Source organism: Eschscholzia californica, unplaced genomic scaffold, assembly GCF_041429995.1.
Source record: "Eschscholzia californica isolate CP2 unplaced genomic scaffold, dmEscCali1.0.p SCAF_3, whole genome shotgun sequence".
Lineage (NCBI taxonomy): Eukaryota > Viridiplantae > Streptophyta > Magnoliopsida > Ranunculales > Papaveraceae > Eschscholzia > Eschscholzia californica.
In genome coordinates this window covers 54513468-54533621 of record NW_028238420.1, presented here as the reverse complement: position 1 = coordinate 54533621, position 20154 = coordinate 54513468, and the positions used below count along the sequence as shown (strand labels likewise).

Here is a 20154-nt window from a genome sequence, read left to right as displayed (position 1 = left end):
CTAGATTTTAGTGGGTGTGCTTGAGCAAATTCTTCCATCGGCATTCTGCTCGAGTTCTGATCCTACTGAGACAGGATCGGTTGGACTGTCCGCACATCCATCTCGTGGTGTGTTGTCTGATAAAACAACACCACCCGTTGTAATCCAAAGTAACCCAAAAAAGTTAAAGTATGTGACCTGTTAGATTACCATGGGGTAGGGAGAATTAAGTGTATGTGGGTTTATCCATTTAGGGGCTCTCATTTATGTCTCACATACAAGCTAAAAATCATATCATCTTATTTTTAATTAGAAATATCAGATTTTTCGTACCCTTTACAAAGAAGATATACTTCATTAATGAGTCTTTTTTTTGTTAAGGATTCATTAATGAGTCACACTACAAGACTTGTTACAAGATGAGCAGAAATACAAAGTGTGTCCCCAAAATCCAAAATATTAGTACAATCGAGGGCATAAGATCCATAAAGGGTCTTCAACAAAAAAAAAGAAAGAAATTTTCCATAAGGGTAACGGCGCCTCCCTCGACCCAATTTGGGTGGAAATTTGTGAGGAAAAGAGGTGCTTCTGACGGTTATTGCATGCGCCTATAAAACTTCGCAAAAACAGAAAAGGGTAGTACCACAGAAACGTTGTTAGAGCAAGTCCAACCCCAGCCGGGCTGAGGCCAATAATTCAAATTATTGGCCTCAGCCCCCCGCTCCAAGCCCAGCCGCTTGGAGCGGAGGCTGGGGCTCGGTGCTCAGTCGCCCCTAACATTAGGGGCGACTGAACACCGACCCCAAGTGACAACGGTCACTTGGGGGGACAGATCTGGCCGTTGGTTTATCCAACGGCCAGATCTACCCTTTTTTTTTAAAAAAAAAAAAAAATATTAAACAATTAAAAAATTAAAATAAACTTAAAAATCAAAATGCATTTTTGTAATTCTAATTAGTTTGAATTTTTTTTTCAAATTCTAGAAAAACTTAAATATTTTAGTAATTAAAATAAATCCCACCAAATGTTGGTCCCCGAATAAATTTTTTTCGAAAAATAGTTCAAACACGTATTTTATATATACATAAAATCACACACGTTTTTCGCACACCAACTAAAAGTGCACACACGTGTTTCCCACATGAACAAATTTTCGGCCTCAAGAGAGGCTGGGGTTGGAGCTGAATTTTAGAGGCTGAGCTGAGGCCAATAATTTTAGGTGAAAAAATGGTTTTTTCGGCCTAAGACAGGCTGGGGTTGGACTTGCTCTTATTGACGTAATTTTTAGGTGGATCATCATATCGAAATGTGTAACACAATTATAACCCTAGACCATTAATTCGTCCCTCTCCGACTCACTCCGCTCCCAACCCTCCGCCATGGAAACTGATGACTCCCAAACTGTTTCCTTCCAAAACTTAGATGAAACAATGCTGCCTCATCACCTTCCACAACCACCTGAAAACAATATACCGGAGCCAAGAATCTTGCCGGAGAATCAGATTCCAGTCCAGGAAAGTCACATAGAAAACTTACCGGAAAATAACATTCAAGACTCCGACAACGACCTTGAAAACTTAACGGAAAACCACATCGAAGATTCTGAAAATCACCTAACTGAATCGTCATCAGAGAAGTACCTTAATGATGCGTCAAATTCAGTTCTTGAAAATAACATCGATGAATCCGAAAACCCTACTCAGCCAGATGAAGATGTTTTACCGGCGAAGAAACGACGAAGAAGAAAGAAACAGTTTCCGGAGATGATTTCTTCAGCTGCTGCTGTTAATGGTCTCCGAGTCCTTCGTCCTCACCAAAAATCAAACATTTATAGTGAGAAATTGTTGGATGAAATCGTTCAGTTGCAGATCAGTGACAACTCTTCTAATCCGAGAAGTCGCCGTCGTAAGATTGCTGAAATCGCAAAGGAAGTTGATGTTGAGGCGTTGATTGCTCTCTCCGTTGGATTTCCAGTTGATTCTTTGATGGAAGAAGAAATCGAGAGCAATGTTGTTTCAATATTAGGTGGAGTTGAACAAGCGAATTATATTGTAGTTAGGAATCACATTCTAGCTAGATGGAGATCAAAAGTTGATGCTTGGATTTCAGAAGAAAATGTATTTGAGTCGATTAGATCAGAACATGGGAAATTAGTTACTTCTGCTTACAATTTTCTTCTTGAACATGGATATATTAACTTCGGATTACCTAGAGCGATTAAAGAAGCAAAATTGAAATATCCTGAAGGTTCTGAGAAGGGCAATGTGATCATTATTGGTGCAGGAATTGCTGGATTAGCAGCAGCAAGGCAATTGATCTCTTTAGGGTTTAAAGTTGTGATTTTGGAAGGTAGAAATCGTCCAGGAGGACGTGTACGGACGAGGAAAATGGAGGGAGAAGGTGTAGTTGCAGCTGCGGATCTTGGTGGGAGTGTTCTCACTGGAATTAATGGAAATCCTCTTGGGGTTTTGGCTCGGCAATTAGGGTTTCCTCTTCATAAGGTACGTGATATATGTCCTCTCTATTTACCTGATGGAAAAGAAGTTGATTCCGAGATGGATTCTAGGGTTGAGGTCTCTTTTAACAGGTTATTAGACAGGGTTTGTAAGCTTAGGCAAACAATTATGGAAGATTTTAAAGCTGTAGACGTTTCTTTAGGAACTGCATTGGAAGCTTTTAGACGTGTCCATAAGATAGCTGAGGATTCGCAAGAGCGAATGTTGTTGGATTGGCATCTTGCTAACCTTGAATATGCAAATGCATCACTGTTATCTGATCTTTCAATGGCATATTGGGATCAGGATGACCCGTATGAGATGGGTGGTGATCACTGTTTCATTCCTGGAGGGAATGGAAGATTTATTCGTGCTCTTGCAGAGGATCTTCCAATCTTTTATGATCGAATAGTAGAAAGTGTACGATATGGCTCGGATGGAGTAATGGTTGTTGCAAGTGGGCAGGTTTATCGAGCAGACGTGATTTTATGCACTGTACCTTTGGGTGTGCTTAAAAGAGGGTCAATTGAGTTTGTTCCTGAACTTCCAGAGCGAAAAAAAGAAGCAATTCAGAGATTAGGTTTTGGTTTACTAAATAAGGTTGCTATGTTGTTTCCTTATGATTTCTGGGGTGGAGAAATTGATAGCTTTGGGCATTTGACTAACGATTCAAGTATGCGAGGCGAGTTCTTTCTGTTTTATAGTTATTCATCTGTTTCAGGTGGGCCGCTTTTGGTAGCTCTTGTTGCAGGGGAATCTGCTGCAAAATTTGAGACAATGTCTCCTGTTGATGCCGTAGGGAGGGTTTTAAATATATTGAAGGGGATATTCCTTCCTAAAGGGATAAGGGTTCCCAACCCAGTGCAGGTGGTTTGTACTCGATGGGGAAAAGATATATTCACGTATGGTTCTTACTCTTATGTATCAGTTGGGGCTTCCGGGGATGATTATGATGTCCTTTCTGAAAGTATAGGCGATGGAAGGGTCTTCTTTGCTGGAGAGGCAACTAATAAAAGGTATCCTGCAACCATGCATGGAGCTTTCCTCAGTGGGTTAAGAGAGGCTGCCAATATATCAAGAGTAACTAAGAAAAGATCTTTCGTTCCATCGGGGACAACCATTATCGCAACTCAGACCAATGATGTTAGAAAGGAGGAGCTTAATGATTTAGATAAGCTGTTTGAAACTCCAAATCTGTCATTCGGGAGTTTTTCGGTCCTGTTTGATCCCAGATCAGGCGATCTAGAGTCTTCAGTACTGCTGCGAGTGGGGTTTTCTGGGGAGAAGCTGGATTCTTCTCTATTTCTTTACGGATCGATCTCAATGAAGCAGGCCATGGAGCTGCGGGAGGTTGAAGGAGATGAAAATAGATTGAAAATGTTAAATCAAAGCTTTAGGGTGAGATTGGTAGGGAAGAAAAATTTGGGCAGTCTGGGAGAATCGCTTATTGACAGCATAAAATTAGCTAGGATGAAACTTAATGGGGGAGCTAAGGAGGAGTCTCTATGCGCTTCAGAAGTTACACCGACTGGTCTTATCCAATAGGCGATCTTAAACTCTTAATGGTGAATTCTTAGTTGGAGTTCTTCTCTTTCAGAGTCAAATCGACTAGATGACGAGAGCTCGTAAAATGCTTATACGCATACTAATTTTATGCCTCTAAGACACCAGTTTCATGAAACCATGGCTTCCCTGTTCCGAGCTTAGGTTCTTGCATCCATGTAACCTGTGATTCATTTCGTGATGCAATTTCAAGTTACTATTTAACAGCTTAGAGCACGACAAGAATGTAATTTGAAACTTTCTCAATGAGTACATTTTTACTATGCTTATATAAATGGTTTGCTAATGAATTTTTCGTGTTGTTTGTCTCTAGTCGTTTCTCTTATTAACCTTCATCTCTGTCGTTGTGACTTTGCTAAGTCAATTGTACCTCTCTAATTTGTGTTTGCAGCTTGCTATCAGTTTTATGCTTTTAATGATGCAGATTGTATATACTATATAGTTATGTTTCATTGTTGTATGGCAACTTTACTAAGTTAATAATACCTCGTATTTGAGTTTGGAGCTCTCTGTCAGTTTTATGCATTTATGGTTGTTTAACAAAATCTCGAGATCTTCTTAGACGATTATATATTGGGTAGCACTGGTGTTGACCTACTATTCCGAAGCTTTTGACACGTCTTCAATCTCCACGTACCATAACATATGGGTATTTGTATCTTTGGTTAGCGAAGCCTAGTTCTTCGGCTTTTTCTTGTGATTTTCGGAAAAACCATCCTTCGCTAGGTAGCTTCTTTTGCTATAGTTGTTATATAGCTTGCCTTCTACCTTGTTTAACATTTTTATTTGGCTTGATTCACTTTTCCACTCAGCTACGATGTTGCATTTCGTTTCGACGCTTAAGGATTAAGTGTTCAACAAATACTAGAAAACTTTTGATTCTAGTTTCTAGATACACTGGAATGCTCTCGATTCCATATTCAAGACATAGTAGAATGCTTTCGATTCCGCACTCTTTATTCCATCTTCTGATATTTTAGGCTTGTACTCCAGACAAATATGGAAAGCTGATTAGTTTATCAGAAGAGAAGAACAGACGGAACAAAATAATTTTTGGAGTAGACTTGGGTTGTTTATATAGGAATTGGTGAGGCACATGCATCTTTTAGGTTGCTAGGGACACATCTCTTCAATTGGAGGACTAATATGAACTTTTTTGTTTTAAAATAGGATCGGCTGGTATTGGGGCGGTTAGATGAGGATCTAAGAAGATCTCACCTCCTGCCCGCCGTAGGTAGGGTGCCTGTCGTTAAATCCTCACTGATTCAACGATTATGGTGTCGTCCTACCATGATCGTGATGGATCTAAGGCGAGTCCGTTAGATGCACACGGGTTAAACACGGGGCGTCCAGATCTGGATATGCTCACTTCGTCCAAATGGCCCCCGATGAACTTGTCCTATTTGTTAGTTAGCTCGTAACCTAACCGAACTTTGTGCAGACTTTAAACTTGAATTTCTCATTGATCTAGACTTGGATTTGAGTGATTCTTGACTTTAAATTGAAGAGTTTGACGAAGACAAACGTAATACCGCACTCGCTTCTGAGTTTGCCGAGTCAGATCTGCTAAGATTGGCTCAGATTCCAAGAGTAGTTTGGGTACTTAGAACTTTGACGAACGCAACACCCAGTCACCCACTGATATAAAACACAGCTCCTAGAAAAAGTAGCAAAATCACCATATGTTGTTGTCAATGGCTTGGCGCCTTCTTCTAACCAAGAAGACCCCCTTAACATTACAAACCCTAATTTCTTCTCTTTCAATCTCATCACTTTCTCTCTCAAACTCCTCATACCCTCAATTCAACCCTTCCTCTCTCCAAAATCACTCATCTTACAACTACAATCAATCTTCATCTTTCTCAACTTCCTTCCTCCGAACAAAAACAACCCACAAGAAAAAAGAAAGCCCTAGAACTAAACTAGTTCAACATGAATCTCATCGTATTCAACATTTTGAACAACTCATTCAACGTGATATCTACTTTCGTTTCTTAATCAGAACCAAAGAATTTTTAACAAAACAACCTGAACACATTCTACGTCTTGATGATGCTGGTAAACTTTACCGTGAATTAGGGTTTCCTAGAGGAAGAAAAGTTGCTAGATCAATTGAACGTCATCCTTTACTTTTCCAGGTTTATCGTCATTCTGATAACAAAATGTGGTTTGGGTTTACTGATTTAATGGAAGATTTGATTGAAGAAGAGAGAAAACTTATGGATTCAATGGAAAAAGATAGGGTTTTTAAGGTACGTAAGTTACTTATGATGTCAGCTAAAAAAAGAATACCCTTGAGTAAGATTTATCATTCTAGGCTTTTATTTGGAATTCCTGAAGATTTTAGAGATAGGGTTGTTAATTATCCTGATTATTTTAGAATTGTTGTTGAAGATGATGGTAAGAGAATTCTTGAACTTGTTAATTGGGATTCTTCATTAGCTATTAGTAGTTTAGAAAGGGAATACATTTTAGATGAAGATAGAGTAAAAAAAGCTTTTAAATTTCCAATTAGTCATGGGAAATCTTTGAATTTGGATGAAGATGATGAGAGAAAACTCAATTTACTTAATACCCTTCCACTTGTTTCTCCATATTCAGATGGTTCTGAATTAAAGCTTTGGTCTTTAGAAGCTGAGAAGTATAGAGTTGGAGTATTACATGAGTTTTTGAGTTTGACATTGGAGAAGAGAGCATCCATACATCATATTGTAGAGTTTAAAGAAGAACTTTCTCTCACTAAACATACTTACCAGATGCTTTTGAAGCAACCACGAACGTTTTATTTGGCTGGGACAGAGATGAATTGGGCTGTGTTCTTAAAGGATTCTTATGACGAAAGTGGGTTTCTCAAAGAAAAAGACCCTCAAGTGATATTTAATGAGAAGCTTTATAGGTATGCCGAAATGAGAGAAAAGGATGCTGATGCGACTCAGATGGAATGGTAATGTGGGAGTATTCCGAGTTGAACATGCCAACTGGCTTGAGATGATCTACTCAATTAGTACTTGTTTTTGAGTTGGATCATCTGTCTACTGATAAGAAAGAACAGAAGGGTATGCTCTTTAATAGAAGATATGGGGCAGAATTTAATGAGTAACCTTTATCAATGGAGTGTTCCTGAGTCACCAGTAACTAGAGTGAGTTGATTCAATCATCCTTCCTGTGGACAAAGGTCAGTATTTAACCTAATTGCTGAAGGTTCTTGTATCCGGTTGTTGAATTAATGTTGGGTATTGTATTTTTGTTACATGTTTATCTCAAGATCAATTTAGCCGAGCTTTAGATTGCCAATTGCTTAGTAGCAAAATGACTGAGATTTTTCTTTGAGAGCTATGTAGATTAAGATTATTTAGCATCATACTATCTGCATAATATATTTGATATTTCCTGCTACCTTGAAAACAAAGCTACTCGGGGTGTTTTGATTACATGGGGTTTCTAGATGATGATGCTCTTAAAGTAGTCTTGGAAGTTCATAAATTCTAAGCTACTCGAGTCTTTGATTACATGGGGTTGCTAGATGGCGATGCTCTTAAAGTAGTCTTGGAAAGTTTATAAATTCTAAGCTCCTCGGGTCGTTTTGATTACATGGGGTGGCTAGATGGCGATGCTCTTAAAGTAGTCGTGGAAAGTTAATAAATTTTAAGCTACTCGGGTCGTTTTGATTAGATGGGGTTGCTAGATGGTGATGCTCTTAAAGTAGTCTTGGAAAGTTTATAAATTCTAAGATACTCAGGGTCGTTTTGATTGCATGGGGTTGCTAGATGGTGATGCTCTTAAAGTAGTATCGGAAAGTTAATAAATTTTAAGCTACTCGGGTCGTTTTGATTGCATGGGGTTGCTAGATGGTGATCCTTTCAAAGTAGTCTTGGAAAGTCTATAAATTCTAAGCATATTATTCGTTGAGCTTAATGTGTTATTTGGTGTGTACAGGGATCAGAGTCAGGCACAAAACTACAACTGAGTTAGGAGCCACGACCATCATCGGCTCTCCTCTCGCGGAATAACCTAGAGATAAGACTGGTCCTTCATCCTTGCCTCTAGTGGCCCGTAATGGCCGCCAGCAAAGAAGGGGGAATTCATTTGAGAAAAAGAAAAAAAAACTTTTTCTTTAAGCTATCATAGGATTCTTTTTGTTTTAAAAACTTGTAAAAGAAAGTAAGAAACCCAGAGAAAGTTTTTCACCTTTTAGGTGGGACTTGTTCCCCTTTTTTGTTTTGCCATGGCGTGTTTACAGATTTTCAAAGATCTAAGTAGGTCATACTAGTAGTTTCAACAAAAAAAAAAGAGTAGGTCATAGTAAATTATAAGTAGTAGATCTAGTTTTTTAATCAAATGAATTGTATTTTCTTCATGTACCACCATTTTTGAAATTGGAATTTACTTTCTGTTAATAAATAGACAAGGTATAGTTTGCCTGGTAAAAATACAAAAAAAAGGTTGTTGAAGAGGCTGTTGTTTCACTAAAACAAAAAAAATTTCGGACACTAATTATTGGGGTGGAAAAATTAGATTTGCCCCCTCTACCGCACAGTCACCCCTGTTCTGTTGTCATTATCGTCCCATTGTTGGCAATGTTCATGGATTACACCATCCTCTTCATCTTAATTTTTCGTTCTCTCTCCTTCCCTTGTTCTTTGTGTTTTTTTAATGGAGTCTTCTTGTCTAGATTTGGAAATTCTAGATCTAGACCAAGGTTACTTTGCCTGGATCTGGAACCTTTGCCCTAGACGAAGTTTCGTCTGATAAAACATACAAACCTTCATTTGAAAAACTAGATGAGGGGTCCGGTGGAAGGGGGAGATACAAAGCTGGTAGTTACGGTCAGAGGTTGTGGTGTCAGGAGAGGTGGAAGAAGAGGATCCGAGAAAAAACAATTTTAAGGGATGCGACTACTATATAGACAATCTGCTGGAAATTATGATTAACAAATTAACGAATGAAAATAACGAAGATGATTGGAATTTAATACAAATTGGGTGATCAATTGAAGCTTTACTTGGAGGGAAAATCAAATTGTTTAGAGTATTTTTAGTTATTCAAGAAAGTAATGAACGATCCATTGACGTGAAAGTCTAGTTGTTTAGGATATCTTTGATGGTATATTTAGTAAAATGGTTTTAGAGAGAAAACTTTATTGAAGCTCTCTTGCTTGCTGATTTTATAAAATTTGTATGCAATTTCATGGTAATTTTTTCTGTACAATCAGTAATGGAACGTCTGAGGGTTATTGAAGTGAAAGAAAACCCTTTTTGTCCCAATTTTCTTTGTTTCTTCATTTGATCTCATTCTGACTGTAATAGCAGGAGAGTTGGTGCATAAAAGATAGACCATCTACATCTCGTTTCTTTTTCTTCCTCTAAACACAAAGTACTCTACAAAAACTTTTTAAGGGTACCATTTTCCATACGAGCAAGGTACCATATTCCATACTAGCCTACCAAACACTTGAGGCTTCAAATAGGAAAAAGTTTGATTTTCACATCTAAATATTTCTCCTGTAACATGGAGATCCTTATTTACGACAACCTCATCCTCCCTTCTTTTGTCTTTTATCGCCACTCGCATAAAGACGGACAACTACACCCAAAGAAAATAGCAAGAGAAAGAAAAGTTGTCTTCCTACTACATTCATTTTGTCTTTGCTTGTTGAACTTTCTTGACGTATGTTTCGTCTTTGCACATGAAATGGTGGTCATGATCTTGATGTGGTGGATAAATGAACTTCCAAATGATTCCTTATGAGCTGACTCTCCACACTACAAAATTATGTGAATCTTTGTTGAGATATTCTATTTTCTTTTTGGTAATACTATAATTTTTTCAAAATATCAACTAAAAACGTATTAAAATCTGAAATAAATTGATAAGAATCTTCTAAACGCATGTGAAATTATAGATTCTTTTCACTTAATTTTTTCAAAATATCAACTAAAAACGTATTAAAATCAGAAATAAATTGATAAGAATCTTCTAAAGGCATGTGAAATTATAGATTCTTTTCACTTAATTTTTCTAAAATATCAACTAAAAACGTATTAAAATCAGAAATAAATTGATAAGAATCTTCTAAACGCATGTGAAATTATAGATTCTTTTCACTTTTAATAAGTCAGAAATTTCAATTCTAATCACCAATTATATGACTTTAATATTTATACCTTAAAGAGAAAATAGAAATCTATGTCTGAAAAGTTAAATCTCCAAAAGGAGTTCTATATTAATAATATTGATTAAAATTGTGGTTTGAATTATCCAATGAGTTAAATGAAAAAATCCTCAACTATAAATTATATAGAGAGAGAAAGATAGAGAGAGATGAATTATATATATGTATACCGTGTTATATGCGCGTCTGTTTATTCTGTTCCTCGCTCTCTGCTAAATGTCTGTCTCTTTCTCTCTCTCTCTCTAAATATCCCCACCTCCCTTCTCTTCTCATCCAGCCTGTTCTCTCTCTCTTTCTTGCTTTAGTTCATTCTCCAGATTTCTAGGGTTTTGATCTAACTAGACATTTTGTCAAGCAAGATTGAGAATTCAATCAAAAACAAATAAGGAATTCTCACCTCTCTCTATGTTTCTCTCTGGTTCTCTCTCTCTTTCTGCCTCGGCGAAGTTTAATTAGGTAAAATGAGTTAAACAATTGAATACCCATTATTTTATTTTTTTTGATTTTGGGTTGGTTACTCAATTTTGATTGATAATTCATGATTTTCAGGACTAGGGTTACTAAATTTTCTGATATAGTTTTGTGTTGTGGATTCAGGGAGGTGGAATTTTATTTCTTCAGGAACGGATTCGAAGGGGAATCAAGTAAGAACCAGATTTGATATCAAATCTGGCCAACCCTTTAGTCATATCTTCTCACACCTGGAGGAGGGTGTGGTTTCAACAAGGAATTGTTCCTTCTGTTTATTCAATATTTCCACTGGTTCCAACTTCATCTAGGGCACTTCCTATTGATTATGGCTAATATTTCATCATTTTAGAATTTCTTCTTCATATACCTAAACAATTGTGTAAAATACAAGTTTTAAAACACAAAGAATATCAGTTGTTCTTTTTCTCTTTTTTTGTGAAGATTTCAACAAAAATCTCATTAATTGAAGATGGGTAAATTGAGCTGCTTTTCTGTGCTAGTTGGGAGGAAGAAGAAATCCAAGGTGAATATCAATTTCATGTCTTATAATTTCACTTCAAATTATGTAATTGAAGAACTTGGAACTAGTCTTACAGTTCAAGTTTTTTGCCCTAAATTCTGTTTGTTTTATGGGATGTTTGTTTTGCAATTGTAGGGAGATAGACAATATTCAGAACCTTTGAACTACAGTAAGGAAGATGAAACTCTGCAAGTAAAGTTGCTAACAAATCCTGACACTACTGAATTGATGAATTCTACTCCATTTAGTGTGTCGTTATCTTCCGAAATTCAGAAGAACTCAAAAGTTATGAGTGCCGATGATATTTTACGAGCTGAAGCTGTTGAGGTAGATTACCAGGGGAGCGATGAGGGTGACGATGATTCACCGGTAAAGAGGGATCTCTCTGGGTTGACTTTACAATCCCGGGTGGTCGGCAAAGAGCTCTTGATGAGTAAAAGTATGGGTTCTAATAAAGAAAGTGATGAAGTGAATGATCAATGGGAAAACGAATCAGAGAAAGAGGCTGAAGTTGGGGACTCATTGCTCCAAAGTGGACATGTTAGTGATCCGGGGATGGGGAAAACCGAGTTTTCGTCGAAATCATTACTTAAACGTTCATGTTCGAATCTCGAAACAAGTGATATGTTGAAGAGGATAGCTGATCAGTTACCTCCTTCAAAATCTCATTCTTTTGAGGATTTGCAGAATTTAGCAGAGAAAATGAGGGGGGAAGTTGCTGTAGCAGTTCAAGGTAGCCCAGTTTCTGTAATGACCTCTCGCAGTGCAGATAAAGTGATGTTGAAGAAGCATTCTTCGAGCCAAGTTTTACCTTCTAAAAGTAGAAGACTCTGGTGGAAGCTTCTCTTATGGAGTCATAGGAACCTGCAACAGCCATTGATTGCAAAAACAAGGTCAGTAGTTGTTAGAGAAAGCTCAAACCAGGAAGGAGGGTATTGTTCGGATACATTGGAACCAAGTCGACTATCAGAGTCGACCAAGCTCAAGTCTCCAGAATCATTTACGGAGGGATCAAGTAATGATAAGCAGTTTCACAAATGGGGAGACTTTAATAGTAGGTTTTCTGGTTTCTGGCCCCAAAATCAATGGGTTGCTTTCCCTGCAGAATCATCTTCCTTGAAAAGAGTTGACGAGTGGGTAAACAATCTAGAAGCGGAACCTCCATTACTGCTTAATGACGAAGAAAATGACGATGCTGGTATTTCCTTCCCACCTTCACCTGATAATGGTGAAACATCCTCGAGAGCAATGACTCCTGGACACCGTCAACTTAGTAGCATTAATCTTTCAGACGAGGTGTTACATGCCAATACTGTTATCCAATCTCTAAATTCTTCATCAACTATTGCTCACATATCTGATATGAGCTTGAAAGTTATCCCCACCATGTCTCATTTCTCAAGACTTCGCTCTGTCAACTTATCAGGAAACTGCATAGGTAACAAAGTGAATCGATGACTTTAACTAAAAAATTATTTCTATTGTTTCTGAATTTGAGCCCTAACTATGAATTCTCTGGTTTCCCTTTTGGCTCTTGTTTGCAGTTCGAATTGCTCCCGGATCACTTCCAAAGGGACTTCACACCCTCAATTTATCAAGAAACAGGATCGTGACCATAGAGGGTCTGAGAGAGCTAACTCGACTGCGTGTTCTTGATCTAAGTTACAACAAAATCTCTCGAATTGGACATGGTAAATAATTTCTTTAGAAGTTCACCCTTTATGAACATCTTCTCTAAATTTGTTTGGTTATAATTACCTAACTCTTGATCATATGGTTACTTTCCTTGTGAGAAATCCTCGAGTTGAAGTGCGTCTTTTTTGAGATTCAGTAGTCCCATATTTAGTCCATTTTACTCTCTGCGGCACACCAAAACCTATAGTGTGCTTCTGTTTCAAAAATATTCTGGAGCATAATTTGAAGGGGTGTGTTTCAATTTTGAGGCCATTAACACAACCCGATTATTTCTGTTGAAAATTAGTTTCTCCAAAAGCTCCGAAGAACTTTGTAGAGAGACTGGTTCAATTTATATTCTGCAGATATTTGGCCGGCCCACTATCTCCAACATTTCCCATCAGGGATTGCTTCCATTTTTTTTCCTCTTTACCCTAGCAATGGAAACTGATCTCTCAACATCTTTGGGTCTTTTGGATCTGATATCATGTTAAAGAACTAGTTTCTCTAAAAGCTCAAACATGTCACTACGACTGCTCATTTTATAGTTATGGAGATACAAGATCTGCCTTCTATCATTTGATAACTTTCTTCTGCTGAAAATCATCTATAATTCCTGTCTAGAAAGAGAAGAGCAAATAAACCTGATTTTGCATGAAATTGAATAAACATTTCATATTATTGAGATCTAATAATAATAAGTTATGTAATATTTTGTTTGAATGATGTAATATCTCCTTGTTTGAAATGTTTTTAGGTCTGTCAAAGTGTACACTCATAAAAGAACTCTATCTTGCCGGAAACAAGATCAGCGACTTGGAAGGACTGCACAGACTGTTAAAATTGACAGTCCTGGACCTGAGCTTCAACAAGGTTTCTACAGCCAAAGCTCTTGGCCAGCTTGTAGCAAACTACAATTCTCTTTTAGCTCTTAACCTACTTGGAAATCCAATTCAAAGCAACATCGGTGACGACCAGCTAAGGAAAGTGATTTCAGGTATTCTTCCACAGTTAGCTTACTTAAATAAACAACCAATTAAAGCACAGAGAACACGGGAAGCAGCAATGGATAGTGTCGCCAAAGCAGCACTGGCAGATAACGGCTGGACCTCACGTAGGAAACAGTCGAAGAGGATTGGTTCGTCTTCTGTTGTAAAAAATAAGAGCAAAGTGGGTGGTGAACTGAGAAAGAAGCACAGGCCAAGGATCAGAGATCACCATGTCTCCTCCCCATTGAAACTTTCATCACCTGCAGATCCTTAATTCTTCTCATTCAAAGATTGAGGAGTCGTTGATGCTTTTCAACGACCTGTTACCAGAATTTTATTTGTTTTGATCCTTTGCACGTTTATTATGTTGTTGATTTGGTTGTGGAAAGTTTGAAGTAAGAGGGTGAAGTTGATATTTGTATGGAAACTTCCTTTTGGTTTTCAATGTTTTGAAACTCCACTCACTTCCTTCTTTCTTAAGTGTGGAAAGTTGTATGGTTTTATGCTTACACAGTGCACCACCCGCCTTAATGTCTTGAATAGGACTCTGAAAATCAGACAAGGAGTATATGGCTACAAGGATCTCGTGTGGGCTTGCATCTTCTCAAAGCATAATTTCGGCATGATCTCTATTGAGCTATCGCTGTCGATCAATATCGGTTGGATCTTTGATTTGTTATTGTGGCGTTTATGAGTAGTGGTATATCATTGAGAGCGAATCATTTGTTAAAAATCCTTGGCACTGAAGTCAATGCGAGGGGATACCTAAACCTTCCTCGAGGGGATACCTAAACCTTCCTCGACTTCATTGGCATGATCATCAAACTTTTCCAACAACTTCAAAAGATTAAACTTCATCAGGAGTTGGGTATTCCCATCTCGTCTCTTCTCCTCTTTTAATTGAGCAAATTCTGAAGCTAAATCTTCATCGGACGTCATGGTAAATTCGAGGTAATTTTAATGCGAGTGTTGTATTCGACATAATATAATGTCGAATTCAAGATAATCGAATGTTGGAGGTTGCGTCAAATTGATGATGTCGAGAAGTGGTTTTTTCGATTATCTTCTTGATGATCGAGGTCTATGGTCAGTGATGAATTTCTCCCAAGTGATTGATCTCTTGATAAAACATGGCCTACAAAACACGAAGAAAACACTATGACGCTCAAAGTCAATGGGGTGTTTTTTGCAGTTTAAGAAATGAATTGAAAGTCTCAGTTTATAATTGGACATTCGATCCCTTTTTAAGGTAAACATGATATGTTTATATAGGTTTAGATGATCTCTAGCGATGCTCGACTGAGATGATGTGGTGGTAAGACCCCTGTCTTGATGGGAGCCACATGTTGATGGTCATCTGAAGGATACTATCTGATGAGTACGTACCTTCTAATATAAAGGTTCGTGTATGAAAAGTGGATCGTTGACCCTTTTGCTGACCTTCCAAGTCATATTTTTCTGCTCAGTTTATTCCGAGCTCGGATGGACCAACCTCTTTTCGATTGATCTCTTTGCTCTGAGCCTCTGACCAAGATGAGGACTCAGGTTGGGTAAATCTCATCTTAGATCCACCTCCCCGTACTCCGAGGCAGTACATGAGTCAAGGTGTCGAGCTGATTCTCGCAAACCTCCCTTATTGTTCTGGGCTGGCGGGCTTTAGAACAAAGTTCTTACCAGAGCTAGTTCGGTTTCTTCTCTTGGCTTGTCTCTGAGCTAGAGCAGGGGTTTAGGTGCCCAGGAAACTCATGCCGACCTTCCATGTTAGGGGTTCGGTGGCAAGTTGGGTTTAGGTTACCATTTAAATAATGAAGAAGATTTAATGATTCGAACAATGAACTTCTCTCTGTGACTTTGGGGACAAAACCTACAAAAAAAAAACTAAAAAATTTATTTGATGCTCTAGTCAATAGGATATTTTTGCAGTTAAAAATTGAATTCAAGGTTTGAGTTTAGAAGTTGATACTTCAATGATCTTGTTAGCGCGGACCTGTTGTTTATATAGGCTCGGCTAGCCGTGTGCAATGAGTGGTTGAGATGATGCGGTGATTAAAACACCAACTTAAATGGAATATTGCTTTGATGACGGTAAATGGATAACTTTTTTTGTTTGCATATATTTCGTATTTGATAGATCTTCTTGCCGTTTTTGTAGATCGTTAACCTTCTAGCGTATCCTTGTGTTTCACGCTACTCAGGTTTGTCGACTTCTCTGCCCAGGACCTGAGGTCCGATCAAGGCTTAGGTTGGGTGAACCATTAAGGCGCCTAGGACACTCGTGTGTATTTCAATCAATCTGTTGAATTCGTGACTTTGACAAAACTGACAAATATGTAGGTGAACAACTATAAAATTCATAAATAAAGTATCAATAAAACAAGAAGGGGATGAGGCAGGAAAAATGAAAAATATACATTTTGAAAGAAGATACCTACCATTTGGCACCTCCTGTGAATCACCCAAATAACTTGAACCCATAAGGTGATAAGGTCAAAAGAACCTGATCCCTCTCAACAAAAAGAGAAAACCTAGAATCTGGTTCTTGCTCAATCATAGCACCTTTATTACTTGGGGAATTTTTAAAGTTTTTATTCCACTAGTTATTAAGGTCCAAGTACGATCCACCATTTTCTTTACCAAGGCCAAAATTTAGAATGACAACTAGTACTAGAAGAGAAAGATGCAGTGGCTGTGGTATACAACTAGCTGTGCCACCATCGACGACAGCGATACGATGTGTAGTCTGTGAAACCGTAACACCAATCCGACCGAGTAGAAACCAATATGGTAACCCGGCCGATCATGACCCCGTTCGTCAAGCAACTCGGTGGGTTAAAGGCATGCTTAATAATGTATCTAACACAATTGATTCAGTAATAGCTTCCTCAATGAATAATACTGGGTCAACTCATGTACCTACTTACTCTTATTATCTTCCTATTCATAGACCACTTAGGCTTCCTCCTGTGCATGGGAGGAAAAGGGCTCTTCTTTGTGGTGTCTCTTATAGGTCCAGGAGATATGAGCTTAAAGGAAGTGTTAATGATGTTAATTGCATGAAGTTTCTTCTTGTTGAGAAATTAGGGTTTCCAAGGGATTCAATATTAGTACTCACAGGTATTATATAATTTTGATTTCTTATGATCTATTTATACTATGTTATTATTCTTAGGCTATTGTCACAACAAACACTAATGACCACTAATTTCAGTCTTGATAAAATAAGAAAATTATTATTTTCAACAACCTATTATGAAATTTTGATCATCACAAGAAGTATTTCATTTTAAATCTACGGATTGGAGCTCATTAATTTACAGGGAGCATCTCTAAAGGGATACCTAATCTCTAAAACTTGGAGTGTCACGTAAAATCTTTAGAGTTCGTCCATCTTTAAGAACACTCTGTTTGAACCTCCTTTGTGGTATGGAGGTAGTTATTTTATTTTAGTCTTTAGAGATCATAAATTTTGAGTATCCCTTGAGGATCTTTAATTCTCCTACTTATCACCATTTGTATTGGGGTAATTTGGTGAAACAAAAATAGTTTTTGGAGAAACAACTTTTGGGTGGAAAAAGAAATTTGTTTCTGTTTGTTTGCCCCAAACACCCACCACCTCTTCTTCTTTTCACTTTGGTAAAGTCTCCGATAAAATTCCATCTTCAATCATTGTCGACCTTAAAAAAAGTTCATCTTCTTCTTCCTCCTCTCATCTCACCACCACTACTGCTGCATTGATTCCCTCTCCTGACCTCTCTCCAGTTCCCCTTCGTCGGGCTTCTTACCAGCGAAGGAAAATTAAGAGTGAGGGATAGAGGCTAGGAGACAAAGATAGTGAGAGAGGAGGTGGTGGTGGTTGTCGGCTTGTGATGATGGTGGGATGAGGAAAGGAGGAAACAAAATTCAGAAAAGAAAATCGACGATGATCCTGGTCGAGGTGAAGAGGAGAGTTTTTGGAGAAGTAAGATTTTCTCACCCAAACGTTCTTGTTTCCCTTGAGAATGTTCTTGTTTCCCAAATCACACACCTTTGTATTTTGACCAATAGATTATAGCTCCCCAATAAATAGTTTTGTAACAAAATTTTTAAAATCTCTATTTTATCACTTAGAAAATGAGAATCTCAATAAAACTTTGACACATGACACATAACACATAACACAATGGAAGGTTTTTTTAGTTTACCTTGGGATACTCCATTGATATGAACAAAACTATGGTGCATATAAAAAAAATCTATGGAAAGATCCTTGAACGTTGCTGTCAAATATGTGATCATCCAATTAAAAATTAATAAATTCACAATGAGGGTCACCAGATGACTTTGACATCATATTCTTTATTGTGAGATTGTATTTTATTCTCCCTCGTCCCCTTGCACGTGGCATGATTCTGAACCAATCATATGTTTCTATTGGGTGATACGAAACATATATAGGTGGTCGTAAGCCTATAACGTGTGGACTTAGTTTTCTGACCGGCCCGTTAAAATTTATGACTATCTCAATCCAGAACCAATCTACAAGAGATAGAGATGACGTAGATATTAGATTATTGGTTATTAGAGTAGCCTCTCTCCATGTGCGACTAGTCTCACACTTATCTTCACGTCTAGCATTCTATTTAGCCTAACACGTCTATTTTTATTGGGTGACCAGAGCACATGCAACTGCTGAGCATATCATTGCCTGACTCTAGTACCATGTTAAATTTGTGAAAAATCAAACTTAAAAGCAATTTGGCCATGACTCAAAGAGAGACTAGATATCACATTCTTGATAACAAAATTACTCTTTCTTTCATGTGGGATTATTCTAAGAATACTGACATTCAATACATTTTGTCTAATACAGAAGACGAGAGAGAGTGGATACCGACGAAACATAATATCCGACGGGGACTGGAGTGGCTAATCAACGGTTGCAAGTCAGGGGACTCGTTAGTGTTTCACTATTCGGGTCATGGTTCTCAACAGATTAATCTTAACGGAGATGAAATGGACGGCTTCGATGAGACCTTATGTCCTCTAGATTATGAAACTGAAGGGATGATAATTGATGATGAGATTAATGCAACTATTGTCAGACCTCTTCCTACTGGAGCTACCCTTCACGCCATTATTGATTCTTGTCACAGTGGAACAGTTCTTGATCTTCCTTACTTGTGCAGGATGAATCAGTTAAGTTCTTTATTCACTTTTAATTAAACAATTAGAAGATAGTTACCGAATCTAGGTTTTTCAACCTTCGGAACAATCGAAAGCTATAGTACATTTCTAATGATTTAAATTTGAATTTGGATGTTTGCTCAATTTTTTTTTGACAGAAATAGTGTTTTATTCAAGCATAGGCTTAATATATTTACGTACGCAGGAACGGATACTATGTATGGGAGGATCACAACCCTCCATCAGGTGCATATAAAGGTACAAGTGGTGGACTAGCTCTCACTTTTAGTGCTTGTGACGATCATCAAACCTCTGCAGATACGTCCGTAAGTAATTTTTTTTATACGGAAGTGTTTCTATATTTCCGAGTGAGATTGAATCTAGCTCAAAGTATGAATTGACACAGTCAAGTTATAGATTTTTTGTCATCACATATGGTGCTTATATATGAGGTGATTAGGTTTTTTTTGTCGTTGATGAAAGAAACGGTTACAAAATGATTTGTTTATTTTACGTATTTAGGCTCTGTCAGGGTCAGCCATGACGGGTGCAATGACATACAGTTTTATTCAAGCCCTGCAAAGTGCACCTGGACTCACATATGGTGTTCTTCTTAATGCTATGCGATCTGCTATACGTGATGCCAAAACTGGTATACGTTTTAACGGTCCCATTTCATCTTACTTGAGGAAAATGTTCCGTATAGGTTTATTACAGGTACTGTTTCCTTCCTACGCTATCTCGCCAATTGAATTACCACGTATATTTTTTGGTCTCCACTCTCTCCAGTGGTATGTCTAATTTCAATAGTTTCAAGATAATTTTTGCCAATATTGACAAGAGATTTGCTTTGATGTGCAGGAACCTCAATTGACATCGTCGGAGAAGTTCGACATATATAGGAAAGCAGTCGTTCTATAATTACTAAAATGTTTGTCAATGACTTCTCTATTTACATTTATGGTTGAATTGTTCTAATCAATTTAAAATTACTTGTGAACTTGGCAAGTTTTGAAGGCATATTAATATCACACTATAGTTGCTTCGTTTTTACACACAAAAATTAGTTGTGAGGACACTTCGCGCCTGGCACTTTTCATATTGTTGAATTCTCAAGTTCCAGAATTG

At 37.7% G+C, this 20154-nt stretch overlaps 4 protein-coding genes across 5 annotated transcripts; all 4 read left to right on the top strand.

The window, feature by feature from the left end:
• The first annotated feature begins 643 nt into the window (after positions 1-643).
• On the top strand, positions 644-4349 carry LDL1 (LSD1-like 1). Its single transcript, XM_086670725.1, has one exon. The coding sequence runs from the start codon at positions 1359-1361 to the stop codon at positions 4017-4019; it is 2661 nt and encodes an 886-aa protein (XP_086526851.1). The 5' UTR covers positions 644-1358; the 3' UTR covers positions 4020-4349.
• Positions 4350-5017: 668 nt separating this feature from the next.
• Positions 5018-8438, top strand: LOC147551951 (Ubiquitin carboxyl-terminal hydrolase family protein). Its single transcript, XM_086670724.1, has 3 exons — positions 5018-5095; positions 5208-7212; positions 7974-8438. The coding sequence occupies exon 2, from the start codon at positions 5720-5722 to the stop codon at positions 6983-6985; it is 1266 nt and encodes a 421-aa protein (XP_086526850.1). The 5' UTR covers positions 5018-5095; positions 5208-5719; the 3' UTR covers positions 6986-7212; positions 7974-8438.
• Positions 8439-10223: 1785 nt separating this feature from the next.
• Positions 10224-14327, top strand: LOC147551950 (uncharacterized). Its single transcript, XM_086669466.1, has 5 exons — positions 10224-10665; positions 10807-11203; positions 11336-12638; positions 12745-12891; positions 13632-14327. The coding sequence occupies exons 2-5, from the start codon at positions 11150-11152 to the stop codon at positions 14135-14137; spliced, it is 2010 nt and encodes a 669-aa protein (XP_086525592.1). The 5' UTR covers positions 10224-10665; positions 10807-11149; the 3' UTR covers positions 14138-14327.
• A 2128-nt stretch (positions 14328-16455) lies between these two features.
• Positions 16456-20089, top strand: LOC147551949 (metacaspase-1-like). Of its 2 annotated transcripts, none has more exons than XM_086669474.1 (5): positions 16456-16977; positions 18713-19037; positions 19232-19352; positions 19549-19743; positions 19888-20089. In XM_086669474.1, the coding sequence occupies exons 1-5, from the start codon at positions 16515-16517 to the stop codon at positions 19945-19947; spliced, it is 1164 nt and encodes a 387-aa protein (XP_086525600.1). In that variant the 5' UTR covers positions 16456-16514; the 3' UTR covers positions 19948-20089. The 2 variants fall into 2 exon arrangements, with proteins under 2 accessions (XP_086525600.1, XP_086525601.1); XM_086669475.1 differs by having other exon boundaries at positions 16472-16977; positions 18716-19037.
• The last annotated feature ends 65 nt before the right edge of the window (positions 20090-20154 follow it).